At 40.8% G+C, this 23486-nt stretch overlaps 1 protein-coding gene and 1 non-coding gene across 5 annotated transcripts in view; both read right to left on the bottom strand.

The window, feature by feature from the left end:
• Positions 1 to 22720, bottom strand: part of CCAR1 (cell division cycle and apoptosis regulator 1) — a 28075-nt gene extending 5355 nt beyond the window's left edge. The window contains exons 1-21 of one of the 4 annotated variants that reach the window (XM_042862668.1): positions 22653 to 22720; positions 21959 to 22075; positions 16381 to 16553; positions 15763 to 15807; positions 15074 to 15106; positions 13949 to 14142; positions 13318 to 13432; positions 13043 to 13235; positions 11716 to 11848; positions 11187 to 11348; positions 10553 to 10778; positions 9426 to 9539; positions 8411 to 8577; positions 7481 to 7691; positions 6592 to 6675; positions 5769 to 5954; positions 3960 to 4151; positions 3215 to 3448; positions 2740 to 2851; positions 2475 to 2516; positions 616 to 698 (exon numbers count right to left, since the gene is read on the bottom strand). In XM_042862668.1, coding sequence (XP_042718602.1) covers positions 616 to 698; positions 2475 to 2516; positions 2740 to 2851; positions 3215 to 3448; positions 3960 to 4151; positions 5769 to 5954; positions 6592 to 6675; positions 7481 to 7691; positions 8411 to 8577; positions 9426 to 9539; positions 10553 to 10778; positions 11187 to 11348; positions 11716 to 11848; positions 13043 to 13235; positions 13318 to 13432; positions 13949 to 14142; positions 15074 to 15106; positions 15763 to 15807; positions 16381 to 16553; positions 21959 to 22031 — 2772 coding nt within the window. In that variant the 5' untranslated portion in view covers positions 22032 to 22075; positions 22653 to 22720. Of the gene's footprint in view, positions 1 to 615; positions 699 to 2474; positions 2517 to 2739; positions 2852 to 3214; positions 3449 to 3959; positions 4152 to 5768; positions 5955 to 6591; positions 6676 to 7480; positions 7692 to 8410; positions 8578 to 9425; positions 9540 to 10552; positions 10779 to 11186; positions 11349 to 11715; positions 11849 to 13042; positions 13236 to 13317; positions 13433 to 13948; positions 14143 to 15073; positions 15107 to 15762; positions 15808 to 16380; positions 16554 to 21958; positions 22102 to 22652 lie in introns of all 4 variants that reach the window. The other 3 variants (XM_042862669.1, XM_042862670.1, XM_042862671.1) reach the window with 3 other exon arrangements.
• On the bottom strand, positions 8729 to 8792 carry LOC122175681. The gene has a single exon (XR_006177479.1). It is a non-coding gene; the product is annotated as a small nucleolar RNA SNORD98 (small nucleolar RNA).
• Positions 22721 to 23486: the final 766 nt, after the last annotated feature.

The raw sequence follows: 23486 nt of genomic DNA, 5'->3' as shown, positions 1-23486 counted from the left end.
GAAAAAACAGTAAAAAAAAAAAAATCCTTATTTCCCCAGCCAAAGATTTCATTGAAGAGCCATTCCAAAACAAAGCCCCTGTAAGCACATAATGAACGAACATTCACAGCTCTCACAGGTAAAACAGCTCTGCCATCTGTTCTTCCCCCCTTATTTCTGTTCTTTATCTCCTAATTTCCATTGGGGAAAATAAAAGGGTTGGATACTTCATGTTAGCATTTATAAGGAAAACTCAAGCATAACAAATCTAACCTATGCTATTCCTTAACCTTACACTATGGAGGCAAGATTAAAAAAAAAAGCCACTCTTTTTTTTAATGTAAGAATGTAGCAACAGAAGACCACAAATAATCACCTGCCTCTCACATGTTCAGACAAATCAGTTCAAATTTATGCAAGATTCTTTTCCCCAAGAACTTTTATCCAACAATCTTCAATATACAGATTAAAGCATCTTGTAGGCACCTTACACCAAGCTGTCACACCTCTTTACAAGTTCACTTTAGAAGTGACGAAGTAATCAAGAGTGTAAATAGAATGAAAACAAAGGTAAACTCTGATTATAACATCTTTATACAAGATTGATTACATGAAGTTAAGAAAGATGTTAATTACTTTATCTTTAGATGACCTCTCTTTACAATGCTTATTTCCCTCTCTTCTGTCCTCTCGTTTATTCATTTCTTCTTCTTCCCGGTCTATAAGACAGAAAGAAAATTCAACATTCCCACAGCAAATGATTCAATAAACAGTATCTCAAAAATATATGTTCATTAAGAAGCTCACATAAGCCCTCAAACATCTGAAAACATTATATTTCCCCCCAAAAATGAAAAACAAATGACATTTATTAGGGAGAACTCATTGTGGCCTTCCAGTACTTGAAGGGAACTTACAAGCAGGATGGAGAGCAACTTCTTACACGGTCTAAAAGTGACAGGACAAGGGTGAATGGCTTTAAACTAGAGGATGGCAAGTTTATGTTAAATGTCAGGAAGAGATTCTTCGCTCAGAGGGTGATGAGGTGTCGGAACTGCTGCCCAGTGCTGTGGGTACATCACCCCTGGAGGTACACAGTGCCATGCATGGGGCCCTGGGCAGCCTGCCAGCCCACAGCAGGAGTTGGGGCTCAATTATCTTTAAGGTGCCTTCCAACCCAAGGCATTCTATGACATGATTAAATCACTCCTCGTAGATGTTGTCCTTATCTTAACCCTATTTTAACCTAAAACATTTGACTATTTTATCCTGTAGATTCTTACTTATCACACACACAGGATAGAAGAGCTGAAATAAATGCTAACCAGACCAAAATCAGTTGTGCCAACATCACTATCTGTTTAAGTGGTGTGCAGAAAATTATTTCTTCCTAAAGAGGTTTGCCAAAGTCTACATTCAGCTATGGTTATTCCTATTAGGTAAAAAAAAAACCAAAAAACTAAATCAGTGTTGTTTACTCTTCAGTATTTTAGATTACATCATAAAAACGGTAACAACTGTGTATTAAAAACATGTTTGTACTCATGACTGACTGAGGTATGACTGGTGTACTTGATCCTGAACTTGAGAGTCTCAATGTTACGGACTGCACTGCTTGCTAGATATGAAGCACCAAATGCAGTGGCTCTGTTTATTTGTTTTTAAAAGGTAAGACAGCACTGTGAAACTAAATCTAAAAGAAAGAGGAATGTGACAGCTACAGGGACGTATCAGGGCATGCAGCTCCATACCTCGCAAGTTTTTTTTGTCACAGAATCACATGGCAGATTTCTTTATGAAACTGCTCACCTTTCTTGTGAGGAAAACTTTGAAAAACCTACATATGCAAACATTTTTCTAATTTTGCCAATACGTTTCTAGCAACTACAAGCTTTCTCCTGCACCTCCATGGGAAGATGGATGAGGTCTCACCAACTCTCACTGAGAATGGCACAAGGGCAGATAATGGGAAGTAGCAGTGCTTGTGCAGAAGATTCCAGGGCATGTGCTCAGGGGTCAGACTACAAGCAATGAGGAGTCATTTTGGAAAAATAAGAGATATAAGAGATCCAGGTTGGTGCAATATTTTTTGCTAAAAAAATATAACTGAAAACACTCGCTAGAAAACACTGAGACTGCAATACGTAAGCAAGTTCAAACCTATGTCTCTGGTGAAAACCCTGTTTTGGCACCTTCCTCCACCTGAAAAGTACAAACCAAAAAGCACATAGCATGCCTTACATCTTCCTGAATCTCTGAGGTGGGAAAGAGGGCTACCTGCTGCTCGTGCAGACAGAAACATTCCCCAGTCCTTTTTCCCACTTCTTCAGGCAAGCCTAACTCCACTCAAAACGAAATCAACTCCTTGCAAGTTCATAAGACATGTCCCACACTACATTCCAGTCTAATAAAAACAGGATGGCATTTTACAGCTGATGAATATGAAGTTATGCACTTCAAAGTGGCTTGGTTTTTCAGAGGTGCTGAATACTCACATCTCCTACTGACTTCAATGGGAGTTGCGAGTGGTCTGCATTCTGAAAAAAATAAAACCACTTCTATATGCACGCCTTACCACATACCACAGCTACAGATTTATTTAAGCTATGTTAATAAAACGCTAGCAGAAGGGCTCATGTTAAGCAGCACTGGTCAGAATTACTGAAATAGAATTAGTGCAATAATGCACTTCCAGATTTCTAGTTTCAGTGCATTTTCCATCTGGAAAGAAAATCCGGAAGCCAAAAAATTCCCAAATACCTTCGTCTTCATCTTCAGCTTCTTCCGCCTCCATTGGATCATATTCTTCTTGATTATTGTCATCTTCAGTTTCTTCTTCATCTTTGGAATCATCTTTCCTTTTCTCTTCCTTCTGTAACAGAAGTTCCTAAAAATTAATCCCGTCAGAACTGAAAAACAGCAAAGTTTAAAACATCACCCTAGCACTCATTCTAAATTTGAGTATGCTTGTGTTTAGTCACTTAAAACCACACACACTCAAATCTAAGTGGTAAAGGTAAACGAGGGGAGAGAGGGAGAGATGTTTAAAATAATCCTCAGATAAATCTGTAAAACTTCGGAAAGACTGAATGAAACTTAAACAGATTAACGAGTCAGATCAATGAACTAACACTATAAAAACTAAGTTTGAGAACGCAACAACAAAATGAAAATCAAGTAACAGTTTAATATGGAACCAGACAGGATAGTACTTCAAATATAAGCTAATACAGACCTTCTTTTCATCTTTATCTTCTTTTTTATCTTTATCATCTCCAGATTTTCTTCTCTTAGGTTTCGGTTCATCATTTTCTTCTTCTTTTTCCTCCTTTTTTTCTTTTCGTTCATCTTTTTTGCTTTTTTTGTCTTTTTTGTCCTCCCTTTCTGGGAGGGAAATCAGTGCTTTATAAATTCTGACACCAAAATCCCTCTGAAGCATTTCATTGAAGAGTTCTGCAAACAATGAAACCTGCACATAAAGAATGAGAATTGCCAAAGTTTCAATGCGCACATTAAATATTTTTACACTTCTGATTAAAAAAGTAACGAGGTGCTATCTTAATTTTCACCATGTCAGAGTTTCATGCATTTGATACTTCTTACCATCTGTTTTGCACATGCAAACCTTAAAGAACTTTATATTTCTCTCCTGTATCACAGTAGTTTAGGACCTACACTAGCTGTACAAATTATAATCTCTGTTTCTTCCGGATATTACACCTGATTACACTGCTATTATAAATCTGCTACCAAATACTGGATTGCTTTTTCTAGGTCTTGCACAACAAAATTAATTTTACATTAAGCTTTACTTTATCATGCTATCATAAATTTAAGAAAACCACGATTACCACAGAATTAAAAAGAAAGAACTATAAACACACGTGCACATGCTAGGCAGCATTTCTTTCCTTCAACACAACATCACAATGCATAGCTCAATAAAAAGTTGCTTTAATATACTAGCACAGCTAAATTACCTCAAAGGAATGTTCTTTATTATCCTCCAACCTATAGTCCAGAAGAACACTGAGTGACATTATACTACAGTCAAACTTCCCACTCTTTGCTGCCCAGTTAGGATGCACAATGATGGCTGGTTCATCAGGCAAGATGTACCGTCTCTCTCGTCGCTGACGTTCCATTTCTTCCTGACGTTTTCTTTCCTCTTCCTGAAGAGGCAAAGAATAACACAAAGCATATTCCCAAAGTTGCAGCTTCTATCTATGTTAGATTTTAGGACTCACTGCTTTGAAGAAAGAGAAGGAAAGCTTAAGACTGCTAAATGTAAGGCAGATAACCGATAGATAACAGAAATTACACCAGTACCCACAGAACGTATTCCACATCCATTGCCAACACAAACCTAAGAGTGAAGATTGGAAACTTGAGCAACACAAAGCAGGACATGCCATGCTGTTTTAACCTCAAAGCAATGAGCATCTTCCAACTATTTTGTGGTGCTAGGTGCAGCATGTTCACTCAATACTGGAAGGAACAGAACTAATTCACTTCAAAAAATGGTAGGTAGATCAGCAAAGGAGTTAGAGATCTGGAGGAGCGTTTCATTTATTCTGAGCAGCACAGGGAAATCTCACCGTATCTTATTTCTCACATAGGAAGACTAAAGTTTATTTGATAATTTCCCAAAGTTATCCAGCACTGCTTCAACAACTAGCAGAAAATTTTAAACTCAAATTTTGAGTATGGGAAACGGAGTTTACAGAGACACCCTTAGTGCAAATTTAAATAAAGGTTAAAGGTAAAATACCAAACAGCTTATCGATTGCCAAGGCGAGAGCATTGAAGTCTTACAAGTACATAAGTCATGGCAAAGCTTTTGCTCTCCTAAAGACAAACAGTTAAATCTTCCTGCTCCTAATCATAGAAGGAAGATATCACAAGGGATCCTAAGACTGTTCAGCTCATCCAAACTGTGGAAGAAGGCAGCAGCTGAAAGAATTAGTAAGCACATAACATAGCCTCTGCTCCGTTGACAAGGAAAAGGTTTACACAGATGTCCAAAATTCCAAATTATCCCATACTAGTTAGCAGGTAAAAATACACAAAAATGCAGGTTTAAAAGCAATTAATGCAATGTTTTCCATGCATTTATGCCCTTTTGATGTAGCTGGACTTTGGCATTATTGCACAGATCTTGCTCACCCTCAAGAAATATAAAAACAAATTTAGCAGTACTGAAACTATCAGCTACAACACTGAGAAACTTCACTGCATGGGGTGTTTATCCAAAAGTGAAAAATGAAGTTTGATGATACAGAAAAAACAACCAAAACAAGAGCCATGTGAAAGAAGTGGACTGTTTGAGATACTATAACCTTTTACAGACCGAAATAAACATTTCCACAGTAACTCCCTATAGCTTGAACATCAATAAATACAAATAGAACTAAGCAGCTACTTTCCAGATAGGTTTAAGAATTTAAGATCTCGTTAAATGCATTCACACGTTTGCAAATGAGCATTTTTGGGGAAGTTTGGAATTTTTTCCTCTTATTTTTACTGTCTGACATTAATTCAGTCACCTTTAGGGCAGTTGCATATTTCTGCTGACTTTGCTGACCCAAGAATTGAAGCTTGCCAAAATTTCAATCTAATTTAGCGTCTCAAATTACAGCAAGAGTTCCCAGCGCAGCCATCTGAGAACTATAAAATAAGGCATAGTCCTGTACTTTTTATACTTATATATTTAAACCAATTTATATCTATATTTTTATGTATTTATGTATATTTAATAAGACTTAAACCAAATATATCCAAAACCTAACCTCTTTGTCATCTTCAGATTTCCTATCCTCCTCCTCTTCCTCTTCTTTCTCAGACTTCTCTAGCTCCTTTTGCTCTTCTTTTTGCTCCTCTACTTTCAGTTGCTTTGTCAGTCGAGCTATCAACTGAGATTTCAGTCCTTTAGAGCTAAGAGTTCGACTTTCTAATTCTTTGCGAAGGTCATTTACCTGGTAAATAAAAGCTCTGTAAGTGGTATCAACCAGTGACATTGCAAAACACGTGATTAGCAGAAAAGGTGAAGTAAAAATCAACATCACTGAAAAGTCAAGTGTATTTTTTTTAAATCTCTACTGAGTAGCACCAGTATGTACCGATACAAATTATTACGTTTATAATCATTTGCTCCTTAAAGACCCCTTTTTTAAGGGTTTCATAGAGGCAGGGAAAGATTTGGTAGTTTAAGGCTATTATCTCCTTTGTGGAAACTTTTTATTATGTCTCCTGACATACATTTGCATCTCATTATTGCCTTTTTAAACTAACACTGAACTATTTTAGGCTCCACATTTTAAATGTGAATAGAGATGACCAGATTAACGCAGAACTTTCATTTTCCAGTTAAACTGCAACATATGCACAAGCTTTAATTACACAAAGTTCAGAAGTCACAAAAGCTTCAATTACCCACGATCACCTACTCAAATAGTCTCACTCTTTACATTGTGATCCCATACGTAATACTTATGCAAGGAACAAAAAACACAACTAAATTTTTCTCCTTGGTTAAGGGAACGACAGCTGTATTTCAGATTCTGCTTTAGAAAAGAAAACGCATGATGGAATCAAGTTTAGAAATGTAGTTACCTTCATCGTTTTTGGATCCAGTTTAGACCAGTGTGTAGGTGTGGAGATCTCTTTTGCTTCCCCATCATCCTTTTCCTCTTCATCCTGACAAATAAAATTTTAAATTTATCCTTCAGAAAGCTTGAAAGTATTTCAGTAATTTTTAAAACTCTGTTGCTGATCTGTGCAAGGTCACAACTGTTTCAGACAGTCTTCTCCTAAAGTTATTGTTTAGACAAGTTCACACACACATTCTACCACTTCATAAATGATCACAGTGCCACTCAGCCAATACAAGCCAGATCTGTGGAACACAAAAGGGTGATAAGCAACACCACAAAGAATATCGGGGTTACACAGACACTGCCGGTCTCCATTAACCGCACAGTGTGTGATCTTCCCCAGGTTTTAAATCCCCAAAGTTACTCTCTGTTCAGTCAGACCTTCCCTCAATCCAAGATGCTGATCAGCCACGTGGCCTGAAATTCAGATGTTTCAGACTAGTGTCTGGTGAGTTTCAAATATCACAATTAGAACTGGCCACAGGAGAGAATTTAGGAATTTTAGAAAATGGCAAAATGTTTGAAGACAGCTATTCATGAACTGCATCTCACTCAACAACTGGTCCCAGATTCCAGCAACTACTTCTATGATAAAAATAGTTCTGCGCATCGTAAGCACAATTTAATTCCATTTGTGATATCAGCATACACAGTTAAAGTTAGTAAACTAGCTGAAATAAAAATAAAAACCACCATTCACTACACTGCTGAAAGCTGGTTTACCAGTCATTGTTACCAGTTATGTTCTTCCTATGTATGTATGTTGTGTAGTATGTGATGTGCATTTTGTGCCTGTGTTCCTGTGCCTGTGAGAAGCAGAAATAGAAAAAGGGATTAGCGTTCAGTGCCTGTTCTCCATCAGCCTCCTTGCGTTCACCCTGAAGCTTCTCGACCAGCTGCTGCTTGTATCCTCGGGAGAGGGTTTCCCACTCTGAGCGGGTGGGAAGGCAATGCCAAACATCCGGGAAAAATAAAACCACTGTCTCCACATGAGCTGGAACCGTACGCCCCTTGTGCGTCTCCTCAGGGCGATGGTAGCGAATCTCTGCAAAACGGTACCTGTTGCAAGGGAAGAAGCATGTTGGAAAAAAAATTCTACAATACATTTTAAAGAGCCTAGATCACTTGTAGCACATCAAGTAAAGAAATTTTGCTGCAAGACCTTGAAGTTTGTCTAAAGAAAAAAATTATGGAAGCCATATTTTCTCTTTTGGCATGTTTGTAAAGATGCATCGCAATTGGAAAGGAAGACAACTGCCAAAATCCTGTTTCATACTACTTATTTAGTATACACAGGTTTAACGTGCAAATAAGAGGCACTGAAGTACATGAAATTTAGCACACAACAGACATTTTTGTGATATTAATAAAGTTACGTTAACGCGGGACAAGTAAACTCATCAAGAGAAAATATGGCTATATAACCAACAGCTAAGTATTTACAAAAGAACAATGAAATGAAGTTCTCTTGGCGATCTTCTTCAGCTATGTACAAAATGAAAAATATTTTCAACACACATTCATTAAAAATTACAGCATAACAAGTCAGAGTAAATTCAGAATCTTTAATGAGTCCTTAATACATTATTCAGCAAAGTAGGCACCAATCAAACTTATTACGGAAACAGAACACCCTTTGAGTAGTTTACCTGCGCTACCAACAGCAGCTGGCAAGGAAAAAAGAAGTTTTCCCGTCTTCTTTTTTTTCCTTTAATTATTATTTTTTATTTGTTTGTAACAGAAAATACTTCTACTTTACTTTGCAGTACAGTACTTACCATTGTGTGCACACACTTAAGTCAATCCCTGTAAGAGCCTTGCAACAACGAATAGCCGTCTTTATCAGCACCGAAGGGTCCTTCTCTGGATCAGGTCCATCTAGTGATGGGGACCAGTGTCCTCCAATAGCCATAGCTTCATCTTTGCCTTTCATACCCACTAAAAACTAGACAGAAAAAGTCTTCTGAATGTTCCCCTGCTAGGGATAAGAAGTCATCTTCCCAAAGCGTAAAGAATATTTCATAGCACACACACTGAAATCCATGAGCAAACTCTCAGATTATTTTGAAATCTGAAAATGAAAGTCAGTCAAGAAAGAGTTCAGTTATTTTTTTCCACAGACTATTTCGGAAATGGAATAGGTTTAAAACATCATCACTCATTCTTGTTTGCAAGACTTTCCCATCAACTTTCCTTATCGGTAGAGGCTTGTTCCTCTGCAATTAAAACCTTCCTAACACAGAAAACAAACACATAGTAATTTAAATGGTGTCTTAATTCTGATGCACATATTTACAGATGTACCTGCTCAGAAGTGATAAAGCACCGCTACAAAAGATAAGATCACAAGAGCATTGTATCTACAAACTCAATATTCCCACTGGTTCTAGGATGGAGTTTAAATGAAAAACAACAAATATGTTGTCTTGAAATATTATAGCACCTACAGGTTGTTCAGTTTAACAATTGTTAAGTTTCACTACAATAGGTACTGAACTACTGCTTCATTTGTATTCTTGTCACAGCTGAGACCTTAAAAAGGTTTAAACACTTGTAAAAAAAGGCTAATTGAAGTTATTAATGCAAATAGGTTTCTCCAAACACCTATGTTGAGTGAGTTGAAGAAAACACTAAGTATGAAAGGAACGAAGATAAAACTCCATTAAATTGGAAAAAGAAGTAAAATCCGAACTAGATCTTTTCAGAGTGGAAATAAAGTCAGTTAGCTGCTTACAAACTCTTCCCTTTTTGGCATAACCAACCTTCATTGCTAAGAGTATCTGGCGTATTTACCTTTACAAGTCTAGCAGGATGCTGAAATCCATCACGAAGTTCTTGGGGATCTTCAGCCAGAGCACAGGACTTGTGATAGAGGTCCTCCATACTAGGGCTAGCCATCAACATCACCTGTTGTGTAAATCAGGTCAGACTTGTGAAGGTCTCCCAATATAACTGGTAAACAATGACCAAAACTTGTGTACCCATACACACCTATGCTTTCCTTAATATCACAAAATATCAGGATAAAGTAAATAGAAATCACAGAACTTGAGCTTAAAATGTCCTCTCTCAGTCCCTCACTATTCCATATGCGTGCCACGTGATCTTAAAAAAATCAACTGAAAGCATATAAAGCAACATGCAGACTGCTGTTCTTCACATTTCCACTATAAGCCAAATAGCTTATATTAAGAAGTACTGGGTACATTCCTAGTTTAAGTAACAGACTTCTCCCATTTTGTTGCAATCCCAAGAGCTGGCTGACATTCACCTGCACCTTCTTAGCAATCCCACTGGCCCCGCCAAATCTAACAAGCTTTCTTAATAACCTAAATAGCTTAATATTATGAAACAGAAAGCTGCTTTCTCATTTAAAGATTGTATTTTAAAGCTCAACTTTCTGAAAGAGTTGCATAGGTAGAATGAAAAAAAAAAAAAAAAAACACAAAACAGTACACCTGATATTTTAGTCAAGGCTTTTTTTTTTTTTTTTTTAAACAGTCAGTACACTAAGACTTTCTAAAATAGAGTTTTGTTTCTAAATCTAATTGATTCAGAAATTTCAGACTTATTTTAATTGAAGAGCTATCACAGGAAAGGGTTTTAGGAACTGTTCAGATAAAAATTGCCTAAGAGATGTATTCAAAGATCCTGCAGCTTTGTTTCCTGGGTGCAGAGAATACAAAAGTATCTCCGTAAAAACAAGATTTAGGACAGCTCTAGTAGCAGAAAAACCGATTAATTTCCATCATAATTCTTCAAGTTCAATCTACTAGCTGTTCACTAGAAGGTTTTAAATACTGTATTTTGCTCAAATAAAAAAAACCAGTTCAATTATATATATATTTTCTCACCCTACTGGCAAAAAAAAAAAAAAAAAAAATCTAAGGAGCAGTTGTAACAGCAGCAACTGTACAAACCTTAGCACTGTAGAGATGATCAGCATCAGGTGGATCGAGGACAGCAGCATTTTTATCTATAGGGTCTACTTCTCTATGCATTACATAGAAGTTACAGTAGTTTCCCAGTTGAAATGGTCTAGACATTGGGAAAGCATCCACCCATGTAAATTGAGCATCGAAGAAATCACTTGGGATATACAAGTTCTGGTAACGCCTCCTCAACTCCATCATATCACAGCTGCGGCTGAAACACACAACAGTATTTGAAAGGTACAGCAATAAAAAGTGTTAAGAAAAGCACATAATTATAAGTATAAATATTCCTCTTAATTGGAGACACGTTAAAGAGTAATATATCTAATGAGTCAGGTATTAAAAAAACAACTATTAAACATTCCTCTAATAAAGGTGTCTACAAACTAGGGAATACTCGTTAAACAGTAAGGTTATAAATCCGTTTTGCACTAACACCAAAAGGTTAACAGAGAGCCCACAACATTTCACTCACGATTCTCAGCCATGAAGTGTCGGATGCTATTTTGAAGTCAGGATCATAACGCCCGCTAAATACATTTGCTGACACTTCCCACGGTAATTTGTACCCACTATTAAAATGAGATCTTTAAGTGAAAATCTGGTGTTATAAACATACCAGTCCAATGAAAACTTAGAAAACTGAACCGTGTAACGAGGAACAACACGTCGCGGTCTTCGGGGCGACCTCTCCCTCTCTCGTCGAGGCGATCTCTCTCTGGAGCGTTTTCTCTGCGGGGATCTTTCCCGAGATCGACGCCTCTCCCGATCTCTCTCACGGCTTTAAAAGAAAATGCATACATGCTAGCAACATGCAAAGCACGCGTGTAACACAAAAAGCTTTCTACCACAAAGGAAGCTAGATTTCTCAGGGACGACTCACAAAAGGGAAAGGAGAATTTGCTGAAAAAAAAAAAAAAAAACCAAAAACACGATGAGGAATTTCTTTACAAAAGAGACTGATAAATCCAATTATTTTATTTCAAACAGGTAAGAACTCTTCACTGAGTTCCATTTAACTAATGTTATCAGTTATCTAGTGCTACAAACGGTTGTGCATATCACTGTCCCAGCCTAGAGAAAGCAGCTCAGCTTTCTTAGACTAGATTATAATCAGAGCAGGCTACAAAGATCTGTCACCAGCACACCTCCTGTCATCTTTTCGGTTTGGCATAGGATCTCCTCCTCTGTCATTCCTCCCAGAAAATCTGGATGGTGGGTCCAATCTCCGAGCCGGTTGAGGCTGTGAAACTAGACGGACAGGGGGCTGTAACAAACCACCTGGAACAAAAACGTACAGAATCAGTACCTAGCAGAGGACAACTGCGTAAGTCCCTAAAAACACTGCCACTTCACTGTTGTTTCCTTTGTGTACATGTATGTTTTCTAAAACATCTCTAGAGTCAAACTGATCTATTGATTAACAGCGTTCCCACCAAGAAACTCTATAGACCTTTGCTTTTATTCACTGATACAAGTTTAGCCTCTAGAATTTATTTCAGGAAGCAAAACTGCTTTAAAAGTGTATTTTTAACACAGAAGTTAATACAAATCTAAGCATTTACTAGGGTAACTACTATATACCTAAACCTTCTCTTAGAAAAGTAACGCTTTTAAGACAGGTATATCACATACTCAAAAAATAAAGAAAACCTACAACCTATTTACCATGTTTTTTACCTGTGAATAGCAACTAGCTTATTACTCCTGTATCATCTGATTATCCTGGCATGTCAATTCCCAAACATACAATTCTGCTGGCTCAAGACAATACACACTTAACTGATTATAAATAGAGCAAATAAACACTGAAGAACAACCAGGACCAATTAGACTGTAATAAGCACTTATCCAAAACAGTTCTGCTTAGATGATGCCCTCTCCTTGCTTTTCTTGTGGGTAGGATGACAATGCCTTGATTGTCTTATCATCAATTCTATTACTGATTTGTCAGTCACCCAGAGATCAAATGATAACAGACTTTGTTTCAGATCTGCCATATTCAGTAATTTTTATTTTCATAAGTGTCAATTTGGCTGACTGAAATGAATAAAATACTAATATAGAAATAACAGTTTTAAGAACATCATTATGCAAAACCTGACTTTGCTGAACATTCCAAATGGTGCTGAAGAACTACAACACTACCACAATTTTCAACTCTCCCCGTTGTCTGCTAAAGTATCAGAACAAAAACTACACCAAATTTACTTTCAGATTATGACATCTTAGTAGGAATGACAGGAGTCTGTAGGAATGTCACTAACCAGGTGACTCTTGAGCTAGTAGTGGAGGCAATGCACCATGCATATAGTTGCAAAAAGATGCATATTCTAACTGAAAAATTATGAACCTGTCCTTCTGTGGAATTCTTTCCACATTACTTCAACTGTTACTTCAGACTTTGCACTGACAAAAAAAAATCACACTAAGCACAGTAAGAACTAGAACAAGCTTTGCATGCTGAAGGAGCACCTTTTTGCTGTGGCTGCTGCAGCAATGGCTGAGGCTGTGTCTGAAGCAGAGGTGTGATTGAAGCTGCCGATATCTGCGCCTGCAGCAAGGACTGAGGCTGAGGCTGTGCCTGAACACCGAACGCCGTCTGCTGCGCAATGGGCTGAAGAACTGCAGGAGGTGTCTTGAGTAATGGTTGAGCCTGTGTCTGGTTCTAATAGCAGAAAAGAAAATGAGTTGTGAAGGTGCTTAAACCAGAAGAGGTCAGTAAAAGATACACTGGGCAACCCTCCTACCTGATTTGGAAGTGTCTGGATCCTTTGTGCATTCCATTTGAACGGCATATTAGGATTGTAAGTAGCTTCCACTAAAACTCTGTCACCCACCTGAGGTGTCTTTCCTTTAACAGCACTGCAAATATTGCAATAAGCATACTGTGAGTCTTATTTAGCTACAGAAACTATTTTTACATTTATAAGTTATGTTTGAAGTTGGGGAAAGCAGATAAAAGTTCACAAAGAAGGCTTAAAGGAAGAAAGGTACAAGGTACACTCAGTTTGGAGTATGAGAAAAAATGTTTTACCTGCCCTTGGCTCTAACACAAATTCCTCAACTATACTGTATTAAGACAGACAGATAGCAAAATGTATGCATTTAATCACCCACAAATTCTGCCATTTCATATTATAAGGAGCTCACTATCTTCTGCATCTCTTAACTTTGGATTCTGCATTAAGAAAACTCAAAAATTCACATAAGGAACTCAGATCTACTGTCTACTAACTCAGCATCTGACTCGGTGCTGACTGAGAAAAGCTAACTGCAGACATTGTGAGTTGAGTCACAGAATTGTAATGCAGTAACATAAACCTATTCTCTAGCAAGGGCAGCACGGAACACATCAGCAGACAAGTGTTTGCACCTTACCTAAGTTGAAAAAAGACATCTTCATCCACAAAACCAAATGTATCATGCAGTTTAGTAACAACCCCAGTGAAGACGCGCTGCTTTTGCGGTTGCGTTTGCTGCTGACTTGAGCGGGGCGCTGGGTAAGAAACTGTTATCTGGGCTGCTGGTTGAGGAGTAGATAGGCTAAGACTGGTAGGCAGTGCAACAGCTGGCTGCAAGCAAAATAAACAAAACTATGAATCACCTAACCAGATGATACATCTACAAGGAAGTTTTTAACCAATGTAGAGAAATACTTATGAAATCTCTAGAGCAACTATTCTGAACAGAGATTTTCAGAAGGTGGAAGTCTTTATTTCTTTTATTTTTGAAGATAATGATCTTTCAACTTTGAATGGAGTCTGGCTTTATCCTTTAGAAAAGTCAACTTTCTCAAAATATTAACATTGTCTAGAAAAAAATGAAGACTTCACTATCGTTTGTAAATAACCCATACAGTGGGTTGAAGAGAGAGAAATGCTAACTCTGCTATTAAAACATGCTTACAGATCACTCCCCAGTTGTACCCCAACTATTTATTCCAAGTAGGTTAAAGGCTGAGGCTAACAGAGCCCTTCCCTAGCCCAACAAATTTAAGTGCTTGTCTTCTTATTAAAACACAGTAGAAGACTGAAATTAAGTAAACTATTTTTACCTCATTTTTTTTCTAAGAATGATTATGTTAAACGTAAACAGTACTAGAACCAATGCAAGTGCTAAAATGGTTGTATGTTCAACCTTCTCAAGCTCAGCAAGACTCTCTGTAGACCTCTAGTATTCATACTGCAATAAGGTTAGCACAAAGTTAAATTCCTCTTTAAAGGACTTTCCCCGTTACTGCAAAACAACTGAATACTTGAAGTTCAGAAAAAAAAGAAGTATTCAACATACATTTCCTTCAATATGAAGGAAAAGCAGTTGCCATTAAACTTTTGAAACCAAGGCTATGCATATTTTAACATCTGGATAAAATAAATCTATACCAATAAGATGGCCACTCATATTAGTTCATTTTACAGATTGAAATGCTCAGGAAGTCAGAAATTTGTGCTCTTGCATTATCTGTGTTTGGGGGTGAAGACCAAACAATAAAACCAAACTAACCTGAGTTAAAATGGTCTGCTGAGGTTGCTGCAACTTAAAATAAATAAAGTTATAAATTAATTTTATATGCTTAAGGAAACTGTACAATTTCACCTCCTCTTTATAAGTAAGAGCAGTTTTTGCTTAATCTGAGTCACTAAAACTTTGGGGGTTCGGTCATTTAAGCAGATTGCATATTCATAAAATTGTGTGCATTTGATTAATTGTAACACTGTGCAATTCAGATTTATTAAGTAAGCAGACGTTTCCTTGCAACTGAAAGTTAACAGGAATATAAAAAAAAGTTTTGGCAGCTGGAGAAGCTTAGGCCTGTAATCCCCATGTCCTTTTAGTCTTTTTCAAAGTCCTGTAAATTCAAAGACCATGAAATATGTAAAAGGGAACTTTTTTTGGACAGCATATTTCCAGCAGTTAAAATACATGGCCCTGATTAGAGCAAAGTTTAGAAGGAATCGCGTACACATGGAATACTACGTATGTTTTATTTTCTTTTTGCATTAAGGTAGGCAGGCTTCCGTTCTGGATATATCTCTCCAAGTTTGTAAACTTCAAGCTCTCTTTCACTACACAAAATGTTAATCACTTTAATAACTTCCCACGTGAGGATGTTTTTGTAGACAACTCCTACAATACACACAACCAACATTATTTTTCAAGTTTGTGATGTACACAGTAAGAATCAGACAAACCTGTTGCTGTACACTATAGAGAGTCTGCTGAGGCTGTGAATATTGCTGAAACAGATAAAAGCAAAACATTTCATGAACAGGAAGTATTATTAGGCCCAAAATATCAAATCCAATTAACTGCTAGACATGTTTGAGATAAAAACTATTCAAATGTAACAATAGAATATAGAAATAGTATCAATATGTACTACTTTTATAACAAATATTCTTCATCTTTAGACTGGATTTTGACTGGACTTCTCAGCCAAAGCTTTACATTAGCACATACAGGAGAATCTGCACAAAATCATGAAAAATGACATCAAGTTACATATGGTTACTGGGGATATTTGCAATTGGAGATATTCAGCTTAGGTGTGGCAGAACTCCTTTTCCTGGACTGCATTCCATAGCCAACAGTCAGCACCTCCACAGCCAAAATTCCCACCTTCTCCCATTGATCCATCTGTCAATAGCTGCAGACCTACGATCCTACTGGTTTTGTTTGTTTGTTTTTTAAAGTCTACAAAACAAAGGTAAATATTCCCCCATTTTCTTTGCTTATACATACTTCTGCTTCACAAAGCCAGTGTTTTATATTTCTAAGTTCCTAACAACCACAAACGCTCTGTTCTTTACCTGCTGTAAGGCAGCCGCTGCAGCTGCCGCCTGCTGCTGCAAAGCGGCCGTCTGAGTTAGCTGGTAGTTGGCTGGCGTTTGCGTAGTCAGCCCTGCCGCGGCCAGCGCCGTCTGCTGGGTGTATATTGTAGGAGAGGCTCCAAGCAGCGACGGCTGCTGCACACCAAGAGCAGCTGCAAGGAGAAGGCACACATCAGCACCAGGAGTGGCTTTAAACAGATTCACTTTCTCGCAGTGCTATTAGACACAGTACGTGATGCTTTATTCCTCAGTCAAGCTCCTGAAGTACATAATCCCACTTGGGAAAAAAAACAGTGTAAGGGATCACACTCTCTTTTACTAAATGTATTTACAAATAGTACAGTACAGCAGAGGCACGGAGACTTGAATTTCCTTTTCTCTTAAGTTGCATATGACTGCACAGCTATAGTAACTGTCAGCCCCGTCTCTCACCTGCTCCCAACACATACATTCAAGAAAAGATGCAGCGTGTTTCACGCTTTGGATGAGCGCAGTAAGGATTGTTGCTCTCTTCTGCACATCAATTAGCATTTCATTCTGAGGGCGCGAGAAATCATAGAATCACAGAATCACAAGGTTGGAAACGAACTATAAGATCATCCAGTCCAACCACCTTACTGTAGCAACTGTCTCCTTACTGTGGCAGCAGCTCTGGGGTGAGGTTTATAGAACGTGTGCTCCGCAAATGCACAAGGCTTGGCTTCACTCAGTGCTGTCTTTGTCCCAGAACAAACTGAATTTCATAGCTGTAGGGGCTGGTAGAGAGTGAGCAGCTCTGTAACAACAGGGAGCTTCATCACTCCTCACGCATAAAGGGAGCCAGCCACGCTGTCTCCTGTCTGTGCTGCACAAATCCACACCGTACAGAAGGAAAAAAGTAATAATTTTATTGTCACATCAGCTTTTAATTCACTGTGGAATATGAAGTAAATCATAAGCAGCAGCTATCCACGTGGTTTGTCTCTTCCAACGATTATGTTTTATTTAAGGAACTTCTAGGTACAGAAAACACCGTAGAATGCAAATCTCAGTAAAGAAATGCAAACCCATCTGGAAACCTGCTCCACCTACAGCACGAGTTTGTCAAGCAAGCTACGTTCAACTGTGTGATCAAATATCATTTAAGCAAGCTATCAGTGGTTCACGTGCTTCAACAGAACTAAAGAGAAGCTCGGCACAGAAGCATGCTGCCAGCAAAAATGGGTCAGCCAGCCACCTTCAGAACATTCAAGGTGAACAGGGCTACTAAAGACACAATGATATTAAGAGCACATACACTGCATTCTTCCTGTGGAGTCACACTCCACACTGTTCCTGACCCCAAACGAAGCTGTCATTTCTGACCCACAGATGCAGTAAGACTGCTTTGTGCTTAGTAACCAACAGAAAATACACAGGTGCTGTAATCAGCATAACAAATTCTGAGTGAGGCAATCCCCTCTTCATACTGTTCTCTGCAGGAGGGTAAAAATACTTGGAAAACAAGTTGATGACATTAAGCATCTTACAATTTTGGAATGAAATCTGTAAGAAACCCATTAAGAACCATGAAAATAATGATCACTGCTATGATTTATATCAAATATTTCACATAAGTATTCCAGGAAGTAAAACTATTTTAACAGTGAAATCAACCATTCTACAGTACAGCAGAATAGCAGTATTTCCAATACGATGCCACTTTCCCCCTGGAAAATTCCAACCTTCACTTGGCTTCAGAAGCCAAGTAAACCAAACGTGGGTCTCCTGCCAGGACGGGCCCTGCACTGCCTCCATCCTCACACCTACTGCCGCTTCTCCCTCTGCCAGTTCCAATTACAACCCAAGTTCCTGACCATCCAGAAGCACACTCTCACCAATGTCTTATATAACACACCTTAAACAGACCATAGATCTAATCAAAATGCTCTGCTGATGTTATCCTGGAATAACTTCCACTTTTCTTGTCTAATATTACTTTGCTGGCTCATTCAGGACAAAAACAAACCGCCAAATGCATTATTCTTTCACTTCCAAACGCTGAACAAAAATTCCTATTAGCACATGAGTTCACTTAATGCTACTGACTTTGAATCTGTTTGACTACGCTAGCTACCATCATTCACTCTGAAGTTTATTCTAAATCACCTATGGCCAAATCTGAGTCCTAGGCTGCAGCTCAAACATCCTTCTATCTCACAGAAATTTCTACTGTTACAAACAAATTTTATTTATTTTTTTTTAACGCAATATTTAACAGTTCCTCTTGCTTCTCAATTCCAGCAGTAAGTGACATAGATCTATGTGTGACAGTAAATAAGCAGCCTGCCTACCAAGGGCTCTGGATGCCTCTCAGAATTGACAGCAAATGTGACTTCCCACCACACACTTGTCCTTCACCAACACTTCTCTTAGTCATCTTATAGCAGCCACCAGCAACAGGGCACAACTGTTGCATTAGGTCTTGATATAGCAATGAAGACAACGCTCATCAGCCAGGACTTCCCCGGGACCACAGCTGCACAAAAACAGGTTCCAAAACACAAGGGGGACATCTCAATCCTGAAGATAGCACATGCTAAGCACCGTTCCATCAACAAAACACACTGAGAGAGCAGGAAGGTATCTGAGGAATTCACGCATCATCACACGAATCAGAAGTACTTAGAACAAGCACTTTGTTTTATCTAGAAATTTCACATTTTTAATTTCCTACCTTTCAAGTTTCTGCAATAGCTACAATCTATGCTTTAACTATTCTGAAGCAGCATAGCAGGGACTTCATTCTGTTTTCAGTTATGCAATGCACGAAACCATTCCACTAGACAACAACTTCACCAACGTGGCTCGTCAGAGTCTCTCCTCACCAGGCATTTACTGGCCTCTGGAATTACCAGTCTTCTAACACCAGAGGCACAGACAGCAATTAGTAAATAATTGTCCCAGAACAATCCCAGGAACACTTCATTACATGGTATGTAACCCTACAAGTACCTTAGAGTGATGTACTTTAATTATTAAGTCCAAACTAGTATAGTGACTTCTTCACCAGAAATGGCCAACACACTATTAAAGTCAGCAAGAGGAAAAAAAAAAATCCTCCTGAAATTATCTTTTTGCAACAATCAAATTGATTTTGCAATATAATCAGGCGCCATTTGTGAACAAAATTTAGGAAAAGCTCCACATCACACAGCTTGCATTATGAAAACCAGGATTTCTTTCCTCAACATGCAAGCACCCTGATGCTTTGGAGAAGGAGCCCAACACTCCAATAAAAACAGCTGCCATTCATAAACCTGTTTAACAGCTTTTACAAAATATTGGTATTTCTTTTTCAGTCTGTTCATGAACATAAAGATTTACTCAAGCCAGCCTGCACAACTTCTTGATCTCAGCTGTAGGTGAGAAGCACCGTGTGCCAGTCAGCACCCCCGATCAGCAGAGCAGCCCAACAGACAGGCAGGCACACCTCCGTGCTGAAAGCTGCAGGAACGAGGGCTGCTCAACTGCAGCTCAGAGCTGAAGTGCTTCAGCTCTCAGCAGACCAAGGAGCACATGTTTTTCAGAAAGGTTTCTTGCACTCCCTGTCACAAATCAGGACAGCCAATAAAGAAGGAAACTCTGTGTACATGAGCACTACAAATGGAGCAGGGTGGCAGTATCTCAGTGACTGGAATTAGTAATAAAGCCAAGAATGACAGAGGACACAGACGTGCCAACTGTGTATAGCAGCAGGAACAGGAAGGGACCACAGAGAGCGATGTAAGGAGGTAAATGCTTTCAAGTGATCGCGAAGGACACTGGAAACACTGCAAGAAGATGGCAGAATTGCAGTTAAACATTAGTCTTCAGAGGCTGCTATGTTAGCATCAGGTGCTCCTGGATTAGACGAACAGCTGAAAATCCCTGGAGATTCCCTGTCCTCATTTAACTGGTGAAACATCTCACACAGCAGCAACTGATGGTCCTATCCCAATTAAATTCTGCACTTCGTTTAATTGAAGGAGGCTGAGAAGCAGGCTAACCAAAGGTAGAGCTGCAGGAACAGGACTAGGGATCAGAAGTCAGGCTGTGCCTCCAGTGCCCACACTCCACCCACTGTCTGCCCAGTGCCCCTTCTGGTCCTTACCTTGGGAAGTGTAAGATGGCTGCTAGCTACTCTCTCCAGATTTGTGTGGCCTTCCCTCCACAGAAGCATGGAGCCAGCCCTCAGGCCAGCCTTGTATCCACCTCCCTGATGTGCTGGCTGCTGAGAAGGCCCCAGCCCCGAGGCTGCTGTCCTTCAATTCCTCCAAGGTGGCACCAAGTCAGACACCACAACCAACGGTAACATCTGTCTCTCCCATGCTCACTACAGCTGCCCTTGCCTATTGGTAAGCAACTTCTCAGAGGAGTGGCACCACTTGAATGAGGGAAGCACAAGTTATTCAGAGAAATGAGGAAAACTGCACGCAGACAGCTGGTGGGGCACAGCAACAGCAGAGGCAAAGGGCTGCACAGGGGTAACCTGGGACTGCATGCAGCTGAGGTCACAGGTGAGGGAGGCAGTGTCCTTAGGGTATGCCTTCAGGCTGGAGTTGCATCCAAAGGAAAAACTGCAGATGGAGTAAGTCAGGGAAAGCAGAGTCAAGAGAGAGTTGTTGGTTTGTCTGTCCAGGCACACAGCTCCTGTAAATCACAGGTGTGCGTCCTCAGCTTGTGCTCAGAACTCAAACCCTGACCAGGGAGGGATGGCACGTTGCTTCAAATCAAACAGGAGTAAGACTCCAGGGATAATGAAACAAAAAACAGACAATTCTTTATCCTGAGTCCTCGAAGATGTTCCACATCTTTTTTTTTTAAAACCATTATTACTACTATTCACATCAGGCAACTTGTAATATTAAGGAAAGTTTGTATAAAAGAAAAAAAGCAGCCCTGAAGTTCACCACACAGCAAGCTTCACGTTTCTGGCTCAAAATCCTCAGCACTATAAAACAACGTGAAAACAAAATATAGCTTGTTAAGTTTTCAAAAATACCGTGCTGCAACCAAAGAGGCCTCTCAGGTAAAGCAAAAGCACCCCGATACCAGCAGGGCGATGTCTCTGGGTTCTAGGTTGGTGTTAAATATATATAGATATACAGGCACACACACGCATATATACAGCTGCTCCCCACCAAGTAGCAAACTTCAGGGACATCTTCACTGTACAGAGCATGCCTTCTGTATTAATAAGATGAATTACTTTGTAAGCACCAATTTAGGCTGCCCTGGAAATGAAACTCTGGCAGCACTTCAAGAACAGCAGTGCCTTACTGGGGCTGACATTACTTAACATGGAGCAGCACGGTGTGATTTACACACCACTGGATATGAATAACTCGATACCTTGTTTACTTATCCTGTGAATCAATAGAAATCCATCTGCGATTTTACTCATCTCCCCTCACAGAGCAACTGATATTAAGTCAATATATTTAAACATCTATACGGTGTGGGAAGCTGCCAACACGAGCCGTTTATAAAGAACACTGCCGCCTCTCAGGGCTGCGCGCCCGTGGGAACCCGGCGCAGATGCCGTGCAGTCACTGACCTGGCTGGGACACGGCGGTGGCTGTAAACTGAGTGGCCCACGGAGGGTTCTTCTGTCCTCCGAACTGAGCCATGGCGAAAGGCAAAGCTCCCGGCGCCTAGCTTCTGGAACCGCAACCTACGAGAACAGAGCGCAGCTGCGAGCTTTGAAACACACGCAAACAAAAGAAGAAAAAAAAAAAAGAAAAGAAAAAAAACGCGCTCAGTGCCCGCCAGCACGCGGCACCGCGGGAAACACAAACTGCCGCCGGAGAGCCGCCGCGGGCGGGCTGGGCCGCAAAGCAGCGCAGCGCTCCCGGAGCCGCGGGCGGAAAGGGGGGGGGGGACAGAACGGCGGCCCCCGCAAGGTGCGGCACAGCCTCGGGGAAAGCCCGCCGCCACTCCTTCACCACGAGGAGATTTTTAACTAAGACAACACCAGAAGTACAAAGGCAGCAGAAAGAAAGCAGCAGCAACAAAACGCCGTCTCGGCACGGCCGGACCCGCACGCCGAGCCCGGGCCACGGCACGGCCCGATACGGCACGGCCCGGGCGGGAAGCGGCCGCCCGCCTGCCCTCCCCCCACCTCTCCTCTTCCTTCTCCTCCTCTTCCTCCCCTGACCACCGGCGCCATCCCACGCGCCCGCTGTGGCCCCGGCTCCCCCCACTGCTCGCCCCGAGCAGGCCCCACGGCCCAGCCCGCCCCACGCCGGTACCTGAGCGCCGCCCGATCGCGGCCATTGCCGGCCCCTCCGCGCCGCCCGCACCTCCGCTCGCCTCCACCGCGCAGGCGCGCGCACTCCCGCGGGCGGCGCCGAGCAGCGGCGCACGCTGCTGACGTCACGGCCTCCTCCCATACGGGGCGGGGGACGCCCGGCGCGCAGGCGCGGGGCGGAGCCGAGCAGGTAGTTGGGCGCGTGCCCGGCCCGCCGCGAGCGAGACTGTGAGGGGGAGGTGTCGGGCGCCATCTTGGCCGAGGCGGGCCTGCTCCGGCGGGCCACCATCTTGCGGGCGGGACAGCTACTGCGGTCTGGGCAATGCCTCCCTTGCGATGTACGGAGGCGGCGGGCTCGTTCCCTTTGTCCCTTCTTCTCTGGCGTGTGTTAGCGCACCGCCAGACGCTCGTCCCGGCAGCCCGGCCGCCTCCGGGCCCGGCAAAGCCACTGAGAGAGCGGCAAAAAGGAAAGCCGTCTCACGGTATCTTTCTGGCGCGCACGGCAGCTTCACGCCTGCGGGGTGACGGCAGCACATGTGGTGGCAGAAAGCAGGCTGCCCAGGGAGCTGCTCTGGGGCAATTTGCAGTCAGAAACCTTTGCAGTAAGTAGTGTGAGGGCAACGCTCATCTCTCATCCGTCTTTAAATGACGTCGCAAATAGCGCGTTTTCAAGCCAAGTTTACTTTGAGGTGAAATACGCACGCAGGGTGTTACTCGGAGTTGGAGGGCAAAGTCAAGAAGACACTGAGTCAGAGCAGGACTTCACGGTGTTTTATTGTAATTAGAAACAAAAATTAACAGTGAAACGAGATCTTGAGGGACAACAACACAGAGC

Source organism: Lagopus leucura, unplaced genomic scaffold (genome assembly GCF_019238085.1).
Source record: "Lagopus leucura isolate 7727_CA_CO unplaced genomic scaffold, USGS_WTPT01 Super-Scaffold_739, whole genome shotgun sequence".
In the NCBI taxonomy this organism is placed as follows: Eukaryota; Metazoa; Chordata; class Aves; order Galliformes; family Phasianidae; genus Lagopus; species Lagopus leucura.
Note: the sequence above shows the minus strand (reverse complement) of the source record. Positions and strands in the feature narration are given on the sequence as shown.